The sequence below is a fragment of the Lagopus leucura genome, unplaced genomic scaffold, assembly GCF_019238085.1.
Source record: "Lagopus leucura isolate 7727_CA_CO unplaced genomic scaffold, USGS_WTPT01 Super-Scaffold_100012, whole genome shotgun sequence".
Classification (NCBI taxonomy): domain Eukaryota; kingdom Metazoa; phylum Chordata; class Aves; order Galliformes; family Phasianidae; genus Lagopus; species Lagopus leucura.
In genome coordinates, this window is record NW_024962267.1 from 3,474,776 (window position 1) to 3,496,527 (window position 21,752).

Consider the following 21,752-nt stretch of genomic DNA (forward strand, 5'->3'; position numbering starts at 1 on the left):
TAGGGATATAAACTTTCTAGAATGATCTCTCAGCTTTCTGCTACTTTCTCCCATTTCATCTGTACCAGTGTATAGATGTTGACAGTGTATACTGTCGTCTTAATTTTTTTTGCTGTTGCTCTTCTGGCAACTTGTCTGATTCTTCTTGAGGTCGTTAAACCATTAGAATTCTTTTGTGAGGTTGATTTTCTGATAAACTGAGCTCACTAGCCAGACAAGTGGGCACAGAGTGGCAGTGTCTGTACATGTGTGCATTTGCTGAAATCTCTGGTCTCCAGCATAAACAGCTGACTAAATCCACATAGCCTACACAGCAGTCAGTGAACCACTAGCAATCTCTTTGCACAGATTTTTTTAAAAGAGGGGAATGAGTTTTCTTCTAGGGTTTCAGTATTGGGAAGAGTGGTATGTTGAAAGTGGTAGACTGAAATAGCTGTTAACTAGCTTTATGATCTTTTCTTTACAGCACTTATGCTTGAGGCATCCCTTCTGGCACTCTGACATTTGAAGATCAGAAGACTTGCAAGTGAAGGAAAGGAAAATAGCTGAGAAACTTACTGGAGCTTCCAAGAAATTGCAGGGACTGGCCTTCATGTAACCAAGGAGAAAGCAAAGCAGTGGTTGACTCTAAGCAGAAACCTGGAGTAGTAAAAGAATCATTCAAGAGTGGTGCTCTACTGTGATCTGGAATAACCAAAGTGGTGAAATGCAAAAGCATCTGATAATGAATCAACAAGCATGTTTAAATATGTAGTTCTATATATATAAATATATTCAGACATCTCCCATAGTGAAGGTTGAGGTAGTTAGAGCAGTTGGACTTCACTGATTCCCAAATGCACTGTTCAGATGTACCAATTCTGTAGAATAGTTTTTTTCTATTGGAAACTAAACTTTAGCACAACTTTCACCTGGCAGCATGAGAGATGGAAGTTCTCTCTGACTGAATCAGGGCTTTGATGTTAGGATCCTAAAAAATATGAAATTGTTGAGTGGCAGCCAAAAGAGAAGGTGAGATGAAAAAAGTAACTTCTTTTTTTTACGTAGGCTAGAAATTCAGGGGCTGTGCAAGATAATACAGTGTCAGTGAAGGTAATTAAATATATAGAAAATGTGTCTGTCTTAGGAAGGCACTTCTTGCAAATAGTTGGAAGCTGACTGAGTACTTGGAAAAATGTCCTCTGTCATATTTTCATTATTGTGCCATTCTGTTTTTATCTTGTAGTTGTCTGTATAGTGTTAGCCACTCAAAGGCAGGACACTGAGCTGATTGGACTGATTAAACTCACTGTGGCTATTCTAATATATAGACTTCAGTTAACCATTATTTCAGCATTTTAACTTCTGACACTGAGTTTGTTTCTTCTCTCAAAATTGGAAAGGGCTGTATTTGTTAAAATCATTTTAAAAGTATTAAAATAATGCTACTAGCATTAATATACTAACTTAAGATGCTAAACGTGTCAGTTGTGTCTGAGGCTTAACATTAGTAGTGTTTATTATAGATGCCATTGCTAATGATTTCAGTTGTACCAAACTATCAAACTTTATTTTAAAGCAATTTGTATGGTTCAAGCTTGGAATACAGAATGCTACTGTAGTAACTCTGAGCAAGTTAGTAGTCTATGAATATGTTGGAATGTATTTGCTGCAAGAGGCTGTATTGAGAGGCTGCAAATAATTACTGTTGTTCTGGATGCTGTGAGTAGAAGATGTTTTCTGTTATTGTATAGGTTGCCGTTGTTTTGGACTACTTAAAGCAGGAGAGTTAAGCTATGTAGTAATGTTTCCTGCAGTGACATACCCTGGTTTGTTTGGTTGTGTATTTATTTTGCATCAGCAACTTGATCTTTAGTTTTCAGAATATTTGGTGGAAGAAGCTGTCTTTGTGCCTACCAGCGGTGTGTTATGCTGTTGAGATGTTTTTGGGAATGTCCTCTAAGTGAGAATAACATGGTAATGCTATAGTCGAAATATGAGAGCACAAAGTTTTAGGCAGGTAAAATGATTTTTGATTTGTGTACAGTCTAGTGAAAACACATCTGATATAGAGTGGTTTTAGAGTTTCTTCTTCTGTGTATATGAAAGGTTAATACCAAGAAGGAATAGGCATAGAGTTTTAGGTGTTGAGCAGAAAACTTTTATCACACTGCAGCTTGTGTTTTCTTTTCCTATAAAGCAAAGCAAGTGCAGATGGTGTTAATTCAGAACTTAAAGAACTGAATGTTATTTAAAAGCTGGCAGATATGCCCAAATGTATATGCAGTACATAAAATTGGTTTACAATCAGTTGAGGACTAACAAGGTATACTAAGAATCATATTTATCAATATATGTTAATACTGATCTGGTTTTAGGAAAAAAAACAGTTGAGTCATTAACAAGCTTTGCTACTCATTACCCAATTATGTAAGAGAAAGCTCTAAAGATTTATTAAAAAGGAATAGGATACTATGATAGTAGGTGAAATTCCATGTTGAAGCATCATCCTTGACAGATTAATCAAAATGTTTCTGAATAGACAGGTGATTTCAATTGTTCAAGTTACAGCCCTTTTATTAGGTGCCAGTGATTTCATTGTGGAGTATCATTTTGGGACATCACACCCAGCTCTAGGTTGTGGAGGAAAAAAAAAAGATAAATTAATGTTCTAACATTACTATTCTCACATGCATTCTGTGACTTTTCATTCTGCATTTCAACATTTCTGTGTTCGTGGATTTTATTTTCTTTTTCCTCACTGAAGAGTTATAGAATAAGATTTAATTTTGAGGTTATGTAGTAAAATTGGAGGTATAAGTTACTCCTTCCTATAAAGAGGTATTTTCAAGTGAACTATTTCTAGAAACTAGACCTAGGACCAGCAGTTCTGATTTGTCGTGGCAACTTGATGTTTCAAGGGTGTACTGATCATGCTTCTGTAGAGGAAGAATGAAAGAAAGAAAACAGTAATTTTTGTGTGGTGCATGTTAATGTCAAGTTTCTTTATAATTTGCAGGTTGCTTTTACCAAAACTTTTGTTCAGCATTATGCTTTTATTATGAAAACACTGAAGAAAAGCCATGAGTCAGACACGATGTCTAACAGAATTGTGCATATCAGTGTTCAGTTGTTCAGCAATGAAGAACTAGCACGCCAAGTAACCGAAGAATGTCAGCTTCTGGACATTATGGTCACAGTTCTGTTATATATGATGGAAAGTTGCCTTATTAAAAGTGAATTGCAAGGTAGGTTTTGATCACTGCATTTGTGTTTGTGTGCTGTAAGGTAGCTTGATTAATGGGAAATACATCAAATTCAAATGTTTCAGAAGTTCACAAGAGAAACTGCATTGTTTGGACTTTTTGTGCACCTTGGCAGTATTCATAAAAGGCATGCCTCCGAATTTGTGCGAATCTGTTATGCGTCTCTTCAGCATCACCACTACATCTACTTGGATATGAACTGCCAGTTTTGCTTCATTTTGGCACTAGTATGAAAGCTTTCTTACGAAATTGAATTTGCCACGTTTTTCTTGAGGAAGACAAAACAGAGTTTCTGTCAAGTGGCTGTTAACAAGTGAGCACAGAGGGAAGAAGAATTTGCACACCTTGTTGCGTGGATCGCATGACGAAAGTTTCTTTACTTGGCCAGACTTTGTGATTTCAGGAAGGTTTTGAACTGTGTTAAATGCTCCCAAGCATACAAGTTATCTTCAGCTCAGTAGCATGAGAATCTGTGAATATTAGAAGTTTTGGTGCAGCTACAGTTCATGTGGCACTTCAGAGATTCTGAACTTGTTCGATCTGAGTATTTCTCCTACTTAAGTGGCATCTGTGTTGATGAGTCCATGATAAAACAAATTCAAGTTTTGCGGAGTAAATGTTCTTTTTTTTGCAGATTGTATGTGTGTTACTGCAAGGTTACAGTAAATCCAAATTGCTATTTTTATATTATTCTGTAACTTTATTTTAAAATACCAACTTGGAAAATAGTTCTTATTTCCTCTTTTTTAGACCCTTTTTTTTTTTTTTTTTTTTAACATCTAGATGAAGAAAATAGTTTACATGTTGTGGTGAATTGTGGTGAAGCACTACTGAAGAATAATACATACTGGCCCCTTGTTAGTGATTTTATAAACATACTTTCACACCAAAGTGTGGCAAAGAAGTTTTTGGAAGATCATGGTCTTTTGGTAACATGGATGAATTTTGTATCATTCTTTCAAGGTATGTGCTTTGGTATTGATGTTTAAAGTCAGTGTTAATGCAAAGATGTTAGGACAGCTTAATATTTACTGTAGCAAAATCCTTATGCTGCTGTATGTAAATATTTCCCTAGTATTCCCAAACTGCGCATTTCTGGAAGGTAACAATGTGTTCTGGAGATCACAGGTAGATTAGGAAAAGATCTGATTGATATTTATCTGGTTAAAGAGTAATTGCATCATAACTGAGAGATTCACAGTGTCATGATTCTTAGATTGTAGGTATTGTTAATTGTAGCTTGTGCCAGAAGCATTTCATTGATGTAGTTGGAAGTTAAATATTGAGCAAATAAACTTGGATCTTTTTTCTGCATGTTGTTGTGAAGAAAATTGTGTGTGGATATAAAATAACATCAGGAATTTTTAAAAATTGATAAATGTCTAGAAAGGGGCCTCGGTGTTTCCATCCAAAAGTTCTGATTAGGTTACTGAGGTTCAAAGTAGAAGGGCTGCTGTCCATGTTAATGTTGTCTTAAAGGCAATGGCTACAGAGCCCAGTCTAGAGACTTTATTCTTTGTAGATCTATTTATGTTCAAACTTCTTTGCAATATTCTACAAATATTGCATTCCACTTAGCCCTAGTTAGGTACTTCATTGTATAACTCTGCTTAAATTCTTGAAGGTATGAATTTAAATAAACGAGAATTAAATGAGCATGTGGAGTTTGAATCACAGACCTACTATGCTGCCTTTGCTGCTGAGTTAGAAGCCTGTGCCCAGCCAATGTGGGGTCTTCTGTCACACTGCAAAGTTAGGGTAAGGCTTTCTGTAATTATTCATGCTTTATTCATGACTTATTTCAGACTTCTAAAATCTGAAAGGTCTGTTTTATATTTGTGTATCTTCTCTCTTCTTTGCCTACCAAATGATCAGCTTGTGTACTCTGTACAATGAATATAGAATTCATGCTTGTACCTAAGTAATTGTTTGCAGAACTGATGATTCCAGGTCTAGGATGTGAACTGATTGTACATATGGAGTAACTTCTCATCTGATGAAGAGCTTGGTAGATGTCTCTGAGCCGTTTTGTCTTTGTTCAACGGGAAAGGAGATAAATAAGTCATCCCCAATGGGACTGTAATGTAGACTATGTCTGCATATAGACAGTTCATGATAATGGATAGTGGAGTAATTGTGTTTTTGTGTTGTTTTACTAATAACATGTGGTAAAAATGTTTTAGTAATGATATCTGGGGGTATTTAGTATTTGCTAGACTTTAAGTTATATAAAAACGCAGTTAAGAAAAAGAAGTCCATCAGCTTATAGGCATATGTAATGTGTGTGGGGGGGAAGACCTTTTTATATTGTGATTGTTTATTCTTTTATTTAATGATAAGTTTATTTCAAAGGTAAGTATTTAAGATGTGTAATAATGTACATGAGACAGTATACCTGATTTGAATAGCAGTTTGAAAAAATGTGCATGAGCATTCTGCGCATTTTTTTTTAAAGCAATTTTAATCAGGCAGTTGCAAAAACCTTCCCATGATATAAATGATAATGATACATTGTGAATATATCAGTATAACTTTTGAACACTGAATTAATTTTTTCTTATTTTTTTGGCTTTTGAAAGTACTTCTTTCTTTCGACTGTAGGGACAGGAGGATCAGCTTTTAGATTAAAGCCTGTACAATTTTTTGTCCTGTCTGACTTTGCGTCAGATGTTTTGGTAGTTCTCAGTAAATCTATGAGAGAATTAGAAGTCTTATAGTTCAATTTTTGTTTGTGTTTAGTGAAACACGATGGGTGGGAAGAGATCTAAGCTTGTGTCTCATGCCTGAAGGAAAGCTGGCTGAGCTTTGTCGCCATAGAGGGTGGAGTAGAAGGATAGGAACATGGCTGATGCATTTTCTGATGAGAAAAGGGAACTGAGCAAGTCAACACTTGCGCCTGGCTGAAGCACTCGGCTTTTGTATGAGAAGTGTGTTATAGATTCCTAAGGGTGTGAGGCAGGTCTGGACTCTGTATTTAGAGAGAAGGGCAGAGTAAAGGAAAAGACTCTGAAAAATTTGTAGGTTCCATTGTTGGGAGAGTGGTTTGTTTTACCTCCTGCCATGCTTGCGTATCAGTTCTTTGTCCCTGGAAGGCAGTATATAGTTCTAGTATTGAAGTACATGGTTTAATATGAGAAATATTTTAGTATTAGGGCATTATAATACAGTTACATTTTAATACACAATCATGATAAAGCTCTTTATTATTTTTAAAATCTGTGTAGTATTGTTTTGTCACTGCAGTTTGCTAGTACATGAAATGTACATGAAATGAAAGATCTTTCAATAAATAAAACTTCCAGGATACAGGAATTCTTTTAGATTGTACGTGAAGACTATTTTACTAATGTTGACACAACTTTATGTAAAATTACATGGATAAATTAGACAGTGAGCAGCTGATCAATCTGAAAGTGCCTCAGTTATCACCTTTAAAATATTTGTCATCTAGGGTAAATATGAAACTGTCCTAATGCTTACTGATTTTCATATGATGAGGGCATACATGTCTTGAAATAATCCTTTATTCATATTGGGAAAACAGTGACCTCTGCACTATTTTGAGTTCTGTAGTACAGTAGTTTCTCTTCCTGCAGGAAACACAAGAATACACACGGAATGTTGTTAGATACTGCCTTGAAGCGCTTCAGGACTGGTTTGATGCTATCAATTTTGTAGATGAGGTATGTATCAATGAACTTAAATGCTATGAAAACCTGGTTAACATTGCGAAGTAATGCACTTCTGTGTCTGATCCAAGCTGTTATTCCTGGTAAAATGTATTCTTGGTATTCCTGGAAAAAGAGTTGCTTTGTTGAAGTGAGTTTCGTAGTTAATAGTAGCAGTGTCATGTTATAGGATCCTGTATTTCTGGAGCCTTAATGATTTAAATATGTTGCTGTAATAGTCTTGCAAAGCAAGACCCTTGCTGTACTTCTGTTCCCCTGAATGAGGAGTGGCAAGACAGAAGTCCTCCAGTGATAAGATAATGGGGATGCAGCTTTGCTGTCTTAGAAAGGGATACTCTTTCATTCAGTTCTGAATGTCATTATCTACCGGGATGTAAGAGATTAACTACAGGAGACTGAATAAGGGATATTTCTGAATCCTCAGAAAGTAATACATTTCTGAATCTTCATGAAGCAATATATGAGGTTGGTGGAAAGTAAGTCCCTTTAATTAAGGCATGCAAGTTAACTGTTCTTAGTGGTTGTGAAAAAGATATTTGTAGATGTGGGTGGTTTTTTTGTGGTTGTTTTTTTTAAATATATTATGATAAAATATCTCTTTTTATTTTTAGCCAGCTCCTAACCAGGTTACTTTTCATTTGCCACTGCACCGTTACTTTGCCATGTTTTTAAGTAAGGTAAGCATGTGTTTTCAGTTGCACAGAAGATCGAAATTCCCTGTTGAGTGTGATTGGTACAATGTGTGCTTGTTTCTAGGCTGTCAAGTGCCAAGAACTAGATCTGGATACTATCTTGCCAGATCAGGAGATGCTAATGAAACTAATGATTCATCCGCTTCAGATCCAGGTATGTATCCAAACTTCTGTGTTTAATGCATAGGCAGAAATGCATGATAAAAACTTGTCTGATTGTTTTAGCTCCAGTAATTTGAATATACATAGAAACGTGGAAGGATATGATTTGTAGAATATATTGATTAGTTAGGATGAATTTTTTTCTCCTCCTGTTTCCTAAATCAAATGTCATTAGTTTCTTAATTAGCAGTACAACTCGGGAAGTATGATAATAATAGTCACTATAGCAGAATACCAGGATGGCCAGATTTAAATACAGAAGTTTCTTCATGAGGTAATTACTAATGGAGTGCTAGTTGAAAAAGAAACAACAATCTGAAAATCCAGAATTTTAAATTGAGAATGAATTCAAAAGTGGATGCGGTTTCAGAAATATGTTTATTTAGACAGTTGTATTTCTCCATAAATAGCAGTAAGCAGGATTTGTCATCATTGCTTTTATACCTAACATATTTTAAACATCGATTACTTCAGGTTTGCAGTACTTCTCAAGGTTTAAATAAATCACTGCTTTGTCTTTGATCAATTGAGTTGTATGAAATGAAAGCTGTTCTGTAAAAGGGTATGTTTCATAAACTTGCAGTAGTTCCTAATGATCGTGTTGATTCAATAGCTGTAAAGTCTTGTTTGTAAATTTTTATTTTGTTTTCCCTGAACAGGCAAGCCTTTCTGAAATTCACAGCAACATGTGGGTTAGAAATGGCCTGCAAATTAAAGGACAGGCTATGACTTACGTGCAGTCTCATTTCTGCAATTCAATGATTGATCCTGACATTTACCTACTGCAAGTAAGTTAATTTTTCTGAAAAGATAAGCCAGCGTCTGAAAATAAACTACTGAATAAAATGAATTTGTTCTCTTTCCACAGGTCTGTGCCTCTAGGCTTGACCCAGATTATTTTATTTCATCAGTTTTTGAAAGGTAGGATAGGAAGACAAAAGGCTCTTATTGAATATTTTGCTAACTGTTGACTAACTTATGCTATGTGAGAAAGAAAAGATACGTATCTGTTGTAGAAAAACTTTGCCTAGCCAAAGCTAATACTTATGTAAAGCCCTTGCAGAAAGAGTTACCTCACATCTTTTTTTTAATTTTTTTTTAAAATGTGGTTGGCTTTTGATTTACAGCGGAGTACTGAAACTGCAGATATTTTGCAGGTATTTTTATTTTGGAGTGTCTTCAGCGTGTGAGGGGTTGTGTTTTTTTTTTTTTTTTTTTTTTTTGGGGGGGATGTGTATTTGGGTTTTTTTTTTTTTTTTCTTCCATGCGTTCATATGCAATGTTTCAGGTTATGCTGACTCAAAGTAGAAACACTGCAATAGTAGGAGTCACAGAAAGGATGCCCGCTTTCTAGGATGATTTGTTATTAGCTCTATGCTCTTGGTAAACATAAATTGTTTTCCTGTGAGAAAGTGAGAGAGTTCTATATTCCTGCATTACTTACATTTCATTTTGTATTTTTTTTAAAGCTGTTTGAATGGTGTCCTGAGTTAATTGTGCATTTAACATTATATTTAATATTGGAGAATAATATTTCTGAATTTGCTCTTTGCTGTTTAGATTCAAGGTGGTAGATTTACTAACAATGGCATCACAGCATCAAAATACAGTTCTTGATTCAGAGCATGAAAGATCCATGTTGGAAGGAGCTTTAACGTTTTTGGTCCTTCTGTTAAGTCTTCGTTTACATTTAGGTAAGAACCACTACTGTACAAATATTTGTATGTAAGTAATGTAGCTGTTTGTTTTAAAGTCTCTCAACCTTTAGTCTCTGTGATAAAGCTGATTAGCCAGATAGTAATGTAGAGTGTTGAATGCTTGGTTTCATTTCACCACTTACTGAATTTTAATCCCTTACAATTTGAAACTGGACAAAATATGTGGAAACGGAGAAAAAGAGCTTTACTGGAAATAAGTGGCTGAGTTGTGTTATGTGATCACAGAAAGATTTAGTATGTTTTTCAGAAAGACAAGCAGTTTTAATTTGTACTTGTCTCTTCTGAGATTGTGTCCGTTTCATAGTTTCTTCTCACTGCTTCTCAGATATGACTCTCCCTATCTTTTGTTGTGTTTTTATAGCACTGTATTATTATTTAACATTGCATCAAATTTAACTTGTGTTAATTGCAAATGGATGCGGAATGTGTGATGCTGTTTTACTGGATTTTTTATTTTGTTCTAGGAATGACAGATGATGAGATCCTCAGAGCAGAGATGGTAGCCCAACTGTGCATGAATGACAGGACACACAGTTCATTGTTGGACCTTATATCCTTGGAATATTTTAGCTAACATGAGGGAATGAAAATAGCAGGTACTGTGAGAATAATGGGATTTTGGAGCTTGAACAAGTTTTCAGCTTACATAACTGTAACAAATTGTGTAAAGATGTGTTGGTATACACATATCGTCAGCCAAAGCGTTTGATACATCTTTTGTCTTCCTTAAAAAGTAAGCAAGACTTAATAGCTTTAAACAATTTCAATACTAAATGTTAAATGGCTGTTTTGATTTTTATTGTTGTTTTAATACTGCAAAAGTCAAGTATGAGGTGAAAAGTCTGTTTTCCAGTAATGTTCCAGATAGTGTAGTCAGCGTCACCTTTATCTGCTTCTTAGCCTTTGATTATAGCTAACTATATGCCAATGTAAAAAGAGGTCACTCATGTTGTGTAGGCTTTTGCTTTAGATATCAAAAGCTTAAAATGCAAGTAGTAGCAATTCTGAATGTTGCTTTGTAATTAGAGTGAAATGTCTCTGTTCTGGGGGAAAGTGTCTAACTTAGCTGATAGCAAATTCTAGATCTTCGTGCCCGGTGATAACATTCATGTCGTGTTCCATAACAGTTAATTTGTAAATTGTATATAAATTTTCTTTCATCTTTGCTCATTATATTTTAAATCGAGTTTCTATTTAATTTCTTTTCATTTGACTTATGCTCCTAATTATGTTCCTAATGTTTCAAATTCCCGTTCTTGATTATTTTTAAGAGATTCACTAGAGTATGTAAAACAAGTGACTCTTTTGAGCAGTCACTTCTCACTAAGCAGAAGTTCCCTTATTTTAAACACTGCCTGTGATTTGAGATATTTTCAGTAAGCTGATAAAGTATTGCTACCAAAAGGAAAAGTTGCCAGTCCAAGATGGAGATTTGTTTGGTACGTGTACGAATCCCAAGCAATTCACTAGCATTCATAAACAGTTTCAAACACAAAAACATATTTGTTTACCCCATAGGTAGCAGTTCTTATTTAATACTTTGCTTTTGAGTAAGTATGCAGATGCAGCAAGTGGTTTCTCTTAAAAAAAGAAAAAAGTAATCTCCTAGCCTGGAGACTTTGGATCACTCCAGTAATTGTTATTGTTCTATAGCAGCTGGAGCATACAGACCTCTTGTGGTAAACACAGAGCATTGCTCAAATGTAGCCTTTGGAATGAGTGTCAGCATCAGCATGGAAGTAAAATGCTATGTCCTACAATTAAATTTACTTTTGCTTTTCTTAACACAAACGTTACATTCCAGAAAATCCCAATCCTAAAAGTGGTATTATTCCAGGAAGCTTAAGCTTTGAATCAGTCTTGTCAGCAGTTGCTGATTTTAAAGCTCCTGTTTTTGAACCCGGAGGTTCCATGCAACAAGGAATGTATACACCTAAAGGTACAGTAATCAATCAGTGTCGTCTTACCATTAATTCAGCAGTGAGATGTTTGACCAGAGGGGTTTTGTTTTCTTTTTGTTTTAAACTAACAACAACAAAACCACAACAAAAAGCTCTGTTTCTCTTTTTCATTATTGTCTATTGTTTATAATTACTAACATTTCTAAGGACTGTTAATAGACTTTAGCTGTATGTTTTGTTATAAGTAAATGTCAGCTTGTAATATTAACCAGATATCTTTAGATAGCACAGGAAAAGTAGAGAACTGAACAGGTATGTTATTTATATTTCAATGATCTGCATGCTTAATCACGTGATATGTGATGACTGGACAGAAGTCAGATTTTTTCCTTAGAATTTAGGACTGTTTATACACGTGTCAGTTTCAAGACTAGGTCAAATTTGCTCACATTTTAATAATTAAAAAATACAGTGGTACAGAATTTTTTGAATATTGCTTTAAGTTTCTTGATAGTTTACAACATTTTTTTCCAGTCAATAGTGAGAATCTAGAACAAAGTTCAAGCTGCACCAATTACAGAATATTGTTCTGTACTTCTGTAATTCATACAATGCAAAAATGAGACTTCTTCCCAGACCAGCTTGCCGTCTAAATTGGTTTCAACACAGTGTTGGTATATCAAAGGAGAGGAAGAATTTAGAACACAGTGTTCCATTACTGTTTCCTGTCACTGAGCAGATAAGCTTCCTAAGAATCTGAAATGCTCCTTGTGTTTTGGTTGCACTTCAGCTCAAAGCAAAGCTGGGGGTGGATTATCTCCATCCTGTGGGGTGTTTGAGTCTGACACTTTGAAGCCCCTTGTTTATAGGCAGTGTTCATTTGTGTGTATGGAGGAGACGGGTCAGTGTAAGCATTACTTTAATACAAATTAACAACCAGTGATGTGTTGTATGAAGGTTTTTTTTTTTTTCCCTTTTCAATAATCACTGCTAGAGATGCTGTTCTTAAGTCACTTGTATTTCTGTGAAGAATTCTCCCACTGCTTTGCTTTTTTTTTTTTTTTTTTAAAGCAATAAAATTTGTTAGAGTTCCTGCAAGGATAAAAACTGGCGTGGTTTTCTTATGTATAGCTGTCTAAATGCTTATAAATCTTATAACTGTACTTGTTCTCAAAACGAATGGTGACATTTTGGGTGCTGTCACTAATTGGGGCTTACAGCTTGTCCCAATTAAACCAAGTCATGTTGAGATCACTTCAGCCTAATGCCTTGTTTCCCTGTAATTAGGGGAGAAAAAATCTACTTGGTGATCTGCAGAAACCCTACGTTTCAGTAACTGCTATTTTAGAAAGGGGTGGGGAGTGGGGAAGAAGCAAGTCTAGGATGTGTTGCAGACTGTGATAGTAAACTCTCTGTCCAGTAGGGGGGGAAAAACAAAACAAAACAAAACTTGGGAAGCAGGCTGTTCTTTGATCATCTTTCACACAGGGTAAAAACTATGCCAAGTTTTCCTCCTCAGTAGCACATGAGGATGTCTGCAGAACCATGAACATTAGTAGAAGTTAACAGGAATACAGACCACTTGTCTTCCCAGCTGTGGGAAGTACTCTCAGCAATGGGATGAAGTTGCCTGCTTTTGCCTTTGAAGTATGTTGTAAATGCATATGTTGTGTTATGCCTGCTGGTGGAGCTAAACTTCTGTTGTTGTTTTTCTCTTTGTATTCTTTCTTACATTCACTCTTGAATTCATGTTGAATTCATGGAACTTCAAAACAATGTATAAAGGGGAATGTCTTCGTTTGCCTTTAGATTGGAAACTTTAGTTTTGGTTTTGATTGACTTCTAAATGGGGGCAAAAGTGCAATGAATTTATTAATATTCTGCTCAGACTTCTATTTGTGACCACTCTGAGAAGCCACAGCATTTTACTTTAAAGCTACAAACTGAACTGGGGATAGTTAAGGCTTAATGCCAAAATGATACATATATGCATTATAAAGGCATGTTTCTAAATGATTGATCTCAGAATTTGAGAAGAAAGTTGGCTACTGTCAAGACGGAACAAAAAATTGTATAAAGTTAGTCATTTGGCTCACTGCACTTAATACTTAAATGTCACCTGCTGGCTACTGATTTGCAGTCTTTGCTTCCTATTTTCAAGAATACACGTGGTTATCAAGTATCAAACCAAGATTATAACCTTTTCTTAGATGTGCTCAGAAATCAAAAGGAGCGAGACATGATTCATACTGGAACATACAGATAGTATATTGGGATTGCCTAAATATACTTAGATGCAAGTACACGTATTTATTTAGATTTTGAAGTCCTGTTAATGTATTTCAAGTATGTTTTTAAGCAGGAATATATGATTCTTTCCCCCTGTAGTAAAGAATTACATTTAAAAAAAAAACAAACAAAAAAACAAAACAAAACAAAAAAAAACAACAAAGGTAGAAGACACTAAAATAAAGCTACTTAATAGAATAGGCCTGTACCCTTAACTAATGGGTTATTTTCTGTTTTGGAACCTAAAAAATATTTTTGGTGAAATTGTAATGCCTTGATAAGTAGTAATAATTGCTAATATAGAAAGTAATTATTAGTAGTATGAATTAGAAAAAGATGATGTACTGTGCTGCAAAAAATGATTATATAATGGGAAATGATATGAAGCTAATTAAGAAGAAACTCTGGAATAAGTTGTGATGTCCATAAAGAGAATTGTAACTTGTGACTTCTTTTAAACAACAGCTGAAGTTTGGGATAAGGAATTTGACCCTGTAATGGTAATTCTTCGAACAGTTTACCGTAGAGATGTACAGTCTGCAATGGACAGATACACAGCCTTGTAAGTTGAATCAATTTTAGAAATGTAATACCTTGTTTGTTGCACCACAGGATTTGTTTTTGTTTTTTTGGTTTTGCTCTCTGGAAACGTTAACAGTATTATCAGTGTTTTCAGGCTCCCCATTTGTCTTTGAGTAAATAGCTCATAAATTTACACAGTGTAAATTTATCCAAGGTTCTAGATAGCTTAGTCTTTACTCTTCCATAAATGTTTAATACATTTCAAGTGACAAATTACAGATCTAATATTTAAAATAAGTCATATGACTTACAGAAAGGAGCTTTTTTATATTATTTAAATCTAGGTAACTGAAGCATTAATATTACTTTATATGTATATGTCTATGTATATATGTAAAAGAAACTGAAAGGAGGATGAGCCAGGATCTTTCCAGTGGTGCCAGGACAAGAGGCAGTGGCACTAACTGGAGGAAAAAAAAGGCTCTATGTGGACATCAGGAAGCACTTCTGTATTGTGTGGCTGCTGGAGCCACTGGCACAGGTTGCCCAGAGAGCCTGTGGAGTCTCTTCCTTGGGATCTGCTCTGGTCATCCCAACTTGAGAACGGGTGTAGGACTAGATCGCTTGCCAACCTCAATGTGATTTCTGTGATGTTTCTGTCTATTGAAATGATGTTGAAGGTAATGCATTTTTTTTTTTTGTATGTGTTCACCCATGACAGAAACCATGGAAAAATGCAATAAATTCTGATTTAAATATAGAAAAAGCCACTCAGGGGCACCCTTCTAAGTTCTAAGATGCAACAAGATTTGATTGTTATTCTGTCCCTTATGTGCCATCCAGTAAAATTCTTCTTATAGATTTCACTTCACCTGACTTAATTTAGTTTTCTTTTATTTCATTCCTTGAGAGTAAAAATCAGGTTCAAAACATCATTAAAACGTAAAATAATCTTCCACCCCTTTGCTTATTGTCTTAAGTCAAAGGCTCATCATAAACATGTACTGTAAGAGAAAGGTATCTTCACATTGAATTTAATGCTTAAGCTGTAGTTGGCTCTACCAGCACAGTCATGTCTGCAAAGTTAAAAATTCTAGTGTTTCCTATTGCTTTCTGTAATCTAGTTGAACAAATGTGAATTTTCTGTTTGATGTCTGACTAATGTGGATTTTGGTGACGTGAGAATTTCTACATCTCTTCAGTGCAAGTCTTAGGAAGAAAATGAATTCTTAATTAAGAATTCATATGGCTCTACAAGAGTCATTTTGATCAGTGGTAGTTCACAGAAAAATGGAACTGTGTGCTGTTTGTGTATGTGTTCTGATATTTGGAATTTTGCTTAGAGAAATTAAACTGAGAAATGGTCATCAATTCTGAAGCTGATCTGAGCATCTGCAAGAGTGCAGTGCAGTTGCTTGTAACAGACAGTTGTCTGCATCACTGTTACGTTTAACACAAATCTAACATGTTTCAACAGTTTAAAGCAGAGTGGTAAATTCCCTGGCAACCCATGGCCTCCTTACAAGAAAAGAACACCACTACATCCGAGTTACAAAGGTCTCGTGAAGCTTTTACACTGTAAAACCTTGCACATTGTGCTGTTTACACTTCTTTACAAGGTACTGTCGTAATTCTTATTAAGTCCAGTATTTTACTTGTATTTTGTAGAAAGGAATGCTTAGAGTCTTGGTTTTGTTGGTGTTCTTGTATAGTAAGTTTCAAATTTATATAACACTTATTTTGTTCTCATGAAGTAATGCTTTCGATTAGAATTCTTCTTGAGAGCTGAGCACACATTTAAACATCAAAATGACTGATGTGGTTAAAATTTCCTTTTTACTGTGTTAAATTCTTTTCGTTAATTGTTGTAGGACTACAGAGAGATTTCTTATTTCACATTTATTTTGTAGGACTAGCACGATGATTATTTCATGAGTGACTAGTTCATATTACGTTCTCCTAAGTTAGGTATCCAAAGTACATGGATGGTCCTACTTTAAGTACTCTCTTAATGATCGGAGTTACTTTTTGACTTGTTGCATTTTGGTTTTGGATAGAATACTGATTTGTATGGTGTTCTTTTGGCTCCTGCTGAAGAGCTGGGTGGCAGCAGCAGCCTTACATCCAAAGTGGCAAATAAGTCTCAAATCTGTAGTTGGTTCTAATGTAACTTTCTGGATATGTTCTGTCTTTAATAATGTTATAGTGCTTAGTTTTCAGAACTAATTCATGCCTTTAAATTTTCCTTTGGTAGTTAGCTGTCCTCTTTAAGAGAAATGCATTGTTTTTCAAGAGCACATGCATCAGAGGATGAGTCTTTGAGTCCTTCCTTGTGTTTGGAAAGTGTTCTCAGGGCAATGTGCTGCAGGAGTGGATGAGGGACTATTGAAAAATGTTTTGATTGAGGCACATCAGTGATTTTCCTACTACCCTTAAGCTCTTTCATTGTTTCACTGTTAAGCTTTTGTCAAACAGAGAATCTGTTAAATACAGCAGTAAGAGTGTGGCATTCACAGGCTTCTTGTTTCTATTTCTTGTTTTACCCAATTTCTTTCTGTAATGAAGTATCTAATAAATTGACAATACACCATTAGGATGAATGAAAACTGAAGAATTTATCTGAACTAATTCAATAGATTTCACCTTTAGAGAAGTATTATTTCTCAAAAGCTGACAAATTAGTAGCTTCAGTAAGCAATAGCTTTTGCTATGTTATGAGTGCAACTTCAAAAATCTATGTGGAAAAATAAAGTACCATGAATGCGATAAGACTTCTAAAGTGCTATGATGGACAAAGAAATTAAGTACTGAAGTTGGAGCTCAGCATCTACTAAAAATACATTAGGGTTGCAAGTGATGTTCATATTTTTCTGCCTCCTAATATTTTCCTGGTAACTCATATCTCATACACAACTCTTTGAAAGCACAGTGATTTTATTAAAAATAAAGAAAATCGCGTATGTAGCTCAAAGCCTTTTGTAGCCTAAGTAACCTAGAAGGTTGTGCTGAAAGAAAACTTGCAGGTAGTACTTTGTATTTGTTCACATGAGACCTATGGCTTTTCTTTACCTCCCAATGTAACTTACAGATGCCTGTCATGCTTTTGTTAATTTCTGTTGTTTTATGTTAGTTTTTTCTTGTTTTGTAATTGAGATTGTAAGACTATGAAAGATAAAAACCTTTCAAGATGTGGTTATCTTTTTTTCTGCCTAGATATTAATGGATCATCAGAATTTGTCAGAACATGTCCTTTGTATGGTTTTGTATTTGATTGAATTGGGGTTGGAAAATTCTCCAGAACGAGAATCAGATGAAGAAGTGGTAAGATGTTTCATTAAAACAAACAAACAAACAAAAACCTCACTGAAAAATGTTTATTAAAAAAGGTATCATGTAGTGATACAACGTAGATCAGTTATACATCCTTTTTTCTATTTTGTAAATCAGTACTGGTAGCTTGTTGGAATAAAAGAGTTGAATATAAAACTCGGATTCCTAGATTTTCAAATGAAACCATAATCAACATTGTCATTAGCAATCATATTTTTCTTATAGTAATTGCATTTTTTTCATTTTTGAGGTTGACTTGTACAAACTTTAGTTTCTTTGTTGTGTTACTCTTAGGTTACACAGCTTCTTATTACCCTGTTTCTTTTGCTTTTGTTAGATAGCAATGATAACATGATATATACTTATTTATCAGAGTTGTAGTCTTCAAGGTAGACATCAATCATTAATTAAAAAACTATATCAACTTTAGTGAGGTACTTTTATCATAATGTTGATGTCTTGTGGAGAGCTGAAAGTTTTTGTAGTACAGTTATAAATTGCAATGATCTGTGCAGCTTTTATGAGGAAATATATACAATTTTATCTTCTTCTTCAGGAATCTACAGGTGGACCAGAGCGTTGTCATGACAGTTGGTTTCCAGGTAGTAACTTGGTTTCTAACATGCGGCATTTCATTAACTATGTCCGAGTAAGAGTACCAGAAACTGCTCCAGAAGTGAAGAAAGAACCACCTGCAAGTACCAGTTCAGATGGTTTAGCTTCATCACAAGTAAGTATGTATGAATACTGTCTCTTTCCTGTTGGCTGATGGTTTTGTTTGGTTCGTTTTGGGGTGGGGGAAGGGGAGATTTCTTACTATTTCTGTAAATTTTTTTTTCTGATAATTTTTTTTTTTACATCAGAAGTTGTTTCAATTATCTTCTTCCAGATGTTACAGTTAATTAATCTTTTTTGTCCTCAATCTACCAGAGTTCAAGGCGGAAGAGCCTTCAGAGAGAGGTAGATCTGTGTGCAGTTTGTTCTCCTAAGCAATTAACTAGCAATGTGGCTTTAATCATGCTCACCTTAACATTCAGTGACATCTTCTAATTTTCCTGAATTTTCTTTTAATTTATATTGCTTTTTTTGTATTCTTGATTTGTAATGTTAGGTTGTGGACTCACAGGGGAAAAAAAAAAGGTCTTTAAATTTATACTTATTTTGAAATTAAAACTTTATATCAAATGTAAAACATCTTTGTTAGCTTACTGCTTGAGCTTTGTGTTTAGACCTGTTTGGTTTTGTCTTGCCAAGATACTACTAACATTTAATAATTTAAAGTAGTTCTAGCTTTCTCAAATCTAGGTTAGTTTAAACTAAAATTGGCAGGTTTTTTTGTTGTTGTTACTTTTTTGGTTTTTTCTTTTTTTTTTCTTTTTTTTTTTTTTTTGGCAGGGGGAGCCAAAATGAATATTCAGGAAACATTTTTGCTATGGATTTAGTATATGCAACTTGTTTCTGTGTTGCCTTAATTTGGGACTGACTGAGTGGGCTTGTTCATTAGTGTAACTGCACTTGTTGGCACTGGATAGCAAGCTCTGCTTGCAAAAATGGGTTTGTGTCTTCTGGATCTCAGCTAATTTAAGCAGGATGGACAGTGCCTGTGGGGATGTTGGGATCACCTGCTTGGGATTGAGCTATGTGGTGTGACAGTACTCAGTAGACTTCTATTAAAGAAATTTAAAATAGCTCAAAGATATGAAAATGACAGATATTCCTGAAAGAGCAGAAAATGTTGCTTGGAGAATGGAGTTCTAAGTTTAATGGGAACAAAGTTAGTTGTTAGGCTTTTCAGTATGGACAAAATTTCTTCTTGTATTTGGCTTTCTATGCAGCTGTGTATATCAGGTTTGTATAAAAGTATGACGTGCAGCGTTAATATTTTAGTGTACTGACTTTGAATTTACAGTTTGGAAGAGAGAATCTTAAAATGTTTTGTAGATTTCCTCATTGAAAATATTTCTGTGGCTTTATATACATGTATGTTGTTTATCCTTTATTTCTGAAAATTAAACATTGTAATTTATTTTATTTCCACAAGAACTCGGGAACAGCTCAAGTGTTCAGTTTGGTTGCAGAACGTAGAAAAAAATTTCAGGAGATCATCAATCGGAACACCAGTGAAGCAAATCAAGTGGTTCGGCCCAAAGCATCGATGAAATGGTCAGCACCTGGTGCAACTCCACAGCTAACCACAGCCATTCTAGAAGTTAAAGAAAGTATGCTATCATTGCTGATTAAATTGCACCACAAACTCTCAGGAAAACAGAACTCTTATTATCCTCCATGGTTGGATGATGTGGATGTTTTAATCCACCCAGAAATTCCAAGATATTCTCATGGTGATGGAATGACAGCAGTAGAAAGAATTTTATTGAAAGCTGCCGTACAGAGCAGGCTGAATAAACGTATAATAGAAGAGATATGCAGAAAGGTGACGCCTCCTGTACCACCAAAAAAAATTAGTTCTGCAGAGAAGAAAACATTGGATAAAGAAGAAAGGTAACATTAATTACAAAACAGTAGGGTGCAGAAGGGCAATATGTGTCTTGCATCTACTGGTTGATCTGGTTCTCAGTAGCGCTAGACTTCTGTATTTACAGAAAGGTGGGGATCAAAGAATCAAGTAACTTTCCTTACAGAAAAGGATGAGGTTATTTATTTCCCTTTAGAAAACATAAAACATTTGCAGTGATCTATGAATATGAATGAAATACATGAAAATGAATGTTTTGTCATTCTTTGATTTTGAGTGACTATCTTCCTGTTCTCAAATCCATAAAGGCATTTGGGGACCTGTTACATTTATTGACAATGTAATAACTAAAATGACTTGATCTCATAGGCTGGTATTGCTTTTATATAGCCAGGCTGTAATTTTTACTTTTTCCTGATTTTATTTCTTTATTTTTCTGTAAGTGCAATTTTGTACTAATGAAGGTCATGCAGACTTATCATTCAGTGTGATCCTCTTTGGTTACTTTGATGTATGATGACAGATTTGGCCTTGCTTATACAAGGAGTTGTCACCATAGAAACCAAAATACAGAACTGGAGAACTTGAGCTGCTTGCAGTATTTTTTGAATTGCAGTGTCATACCCCCATGGGCCATCATGGAAAATTACTGAGCTGTACTGAATCTGTCAGAGTTTGTTTATGTCGTCTTATTAAAGGCCTCTATTTACAGTCACTCTGCTTTCAGCTGAGGCATATATTGAGAAATTCCCAGGGGGAAATAAATAAAAACAGGTTTAGCAAATGCCCTGATATGATCCTCAAAATAATGAATCTTAGGATTGTTGTAAATAGAAGTTATTTTAAGAAATGGTGGCTCTGCAGTGTGACAGATAAATGGGCAGAGACGCTTGGATTTTTAAGGTGCCTTTAGGGAAGCAGGTTAGAAGCTTTGATGTACAGGGCGCCTTAGGGTAACAAACTGCATTAAATTTGCTGTTTTGAGCCTGTACGTGTCTGTTCCTGCACTAGAGCAGTGAGTGTCAGGAGTACTGTAAACTGAAGAGGATTCGTATTAAATGCTGAGAGATGTTTTCAAATTCCTCATTGGTTATCTTAATCATCTCTAACTAGGTGGGAGAAAATATTGTTGTTAATGCTCATGAACAGAGTTCATAGCTCTGATAGATCTTCCCTACTTGCACTGGCAGGTGCTATGTAAAGCACTCACCACCTGCTCCATCTGGTGAGCAGCTATAGTGCGAGCTTGGTTTGGTTTTTCCCTGTTTGAACTCTCCAATTTCCCTTATCTGTAAACTCTTGTCAAACTGAAGATCCCTTCCTGATAGTTACAGAAGAGGAAAATTTGGTAAATGTGCATGTTGTAGTGGGTAAAGGAATGGTGATGAGTGTAAAAAGATGATGAAAGCAGGCATTGGTGAACTCGGGAACTAGGAGATTTTACAGAAATAACTGAATTAATTGTGATATTTTAAGAATGGAGTGAAGTGTTTCTGTAACAAGTGCTTTCAAACTGGAAGCTATCTCAAACTTAAGTCAAGAGGTAAAAAATGTTGGTGGCCAGTATCATAGGTGGATGTTGAGGAGGGGATGCCAGTATGAAGAGTCTCAAATGGAGAAAAGTTATCTGTAATCAGGCCTGATACAAAAAAAAAAAAAAAACCTACCTCATTTGCAAGCTGATTGGTTGTTCATGAGAAATTAGAGTTTTGTGATGCCAGGCATTTC

At 35.1% G+C, this 21,752-nt stretch overlaps 1 protein-coding gene across 2 annotated transcripts in view; it reads left to right on the forward strand.

The window, feature by feature from the left end:
• Nucleotides 1–21,752, forward strand: part of UBR3 (ubiquitin protein ligase E3 component n-recognin 3) — a 94,542-nt gene that overhangs the window by 24,458 nt on the left and 48,332 nt on the right. For both annotated transcript variants that reach the window (XM_042874406.1, XM_042874407.1), the window contains 17 exons: nucleotides 2,999–3,227; nucleotides 4,029–4,208; nucleotides 4,870–5,003; nucleotides 6,842–6,928; nucleotides 7,546–7,611; nucleotides 7,691–7,780; nucleotides 8,448–8,576; nucleotides 8,657–8,709; nucleotides 9,349–9,482; nucleotides 9,971–10,056; nucleotides 11,304–11,445; nucleotides 14,162–14,258; nucleotides 15,696–15,837; nucleotides 17,432–17,539; nucleotides 18,105–18,278; nucleotides 18,479–18,508; nucleotides 19,590–20,050. In XM_042874406.1, coding sequence (XP_042730340.1) covers nucleotides 2,999–3,227; nucleotides 4,029–4,208; nucleotides 4,870–5,003; nucleotides 6,842–6,928; nucleotides 7,546–7,611; nucleotides 7,691–7,780; nucleotides 8,448–8,576; nucleotides 8,657–8,709; nucleotides 9,349–9,482; nucleotides 9,971–10,056; nucleotides 11,304–11,445; nucleotides 14,162–14,258; nucleotides 15,696–15,837; nucleotides 17,432–17,539; nucleotides 18,105–18,278; nucleotides 18,479–18,508; nucleotides 19,590–20,050 — 2,342 coding nt within the window. The remainder of the gene's footprint in view (nucleotides 1–2,998; nucleotides 3,228–4,028; nucleotides 4,209–4,869; nucleotides 5,004–6,841; nucleotides 6,929–7,545; nucleotides 7,612–7,690; nucleotides 7,781–8,447; nucleotides 8,577–8,656; nucleotides 8,710–9,348; nucleotides 9,483–9,970; nucleotides 10,057–11,303; nucleotides 11,446–14,161; nucleotides 14,259–15,695; nucleotides 15,838–17,431; nucleotides 17,540–18,104; nucleotides 18,279–18,478; nucleotides 18,509–19,589; nucleotides 20,051–21,752) is intronic.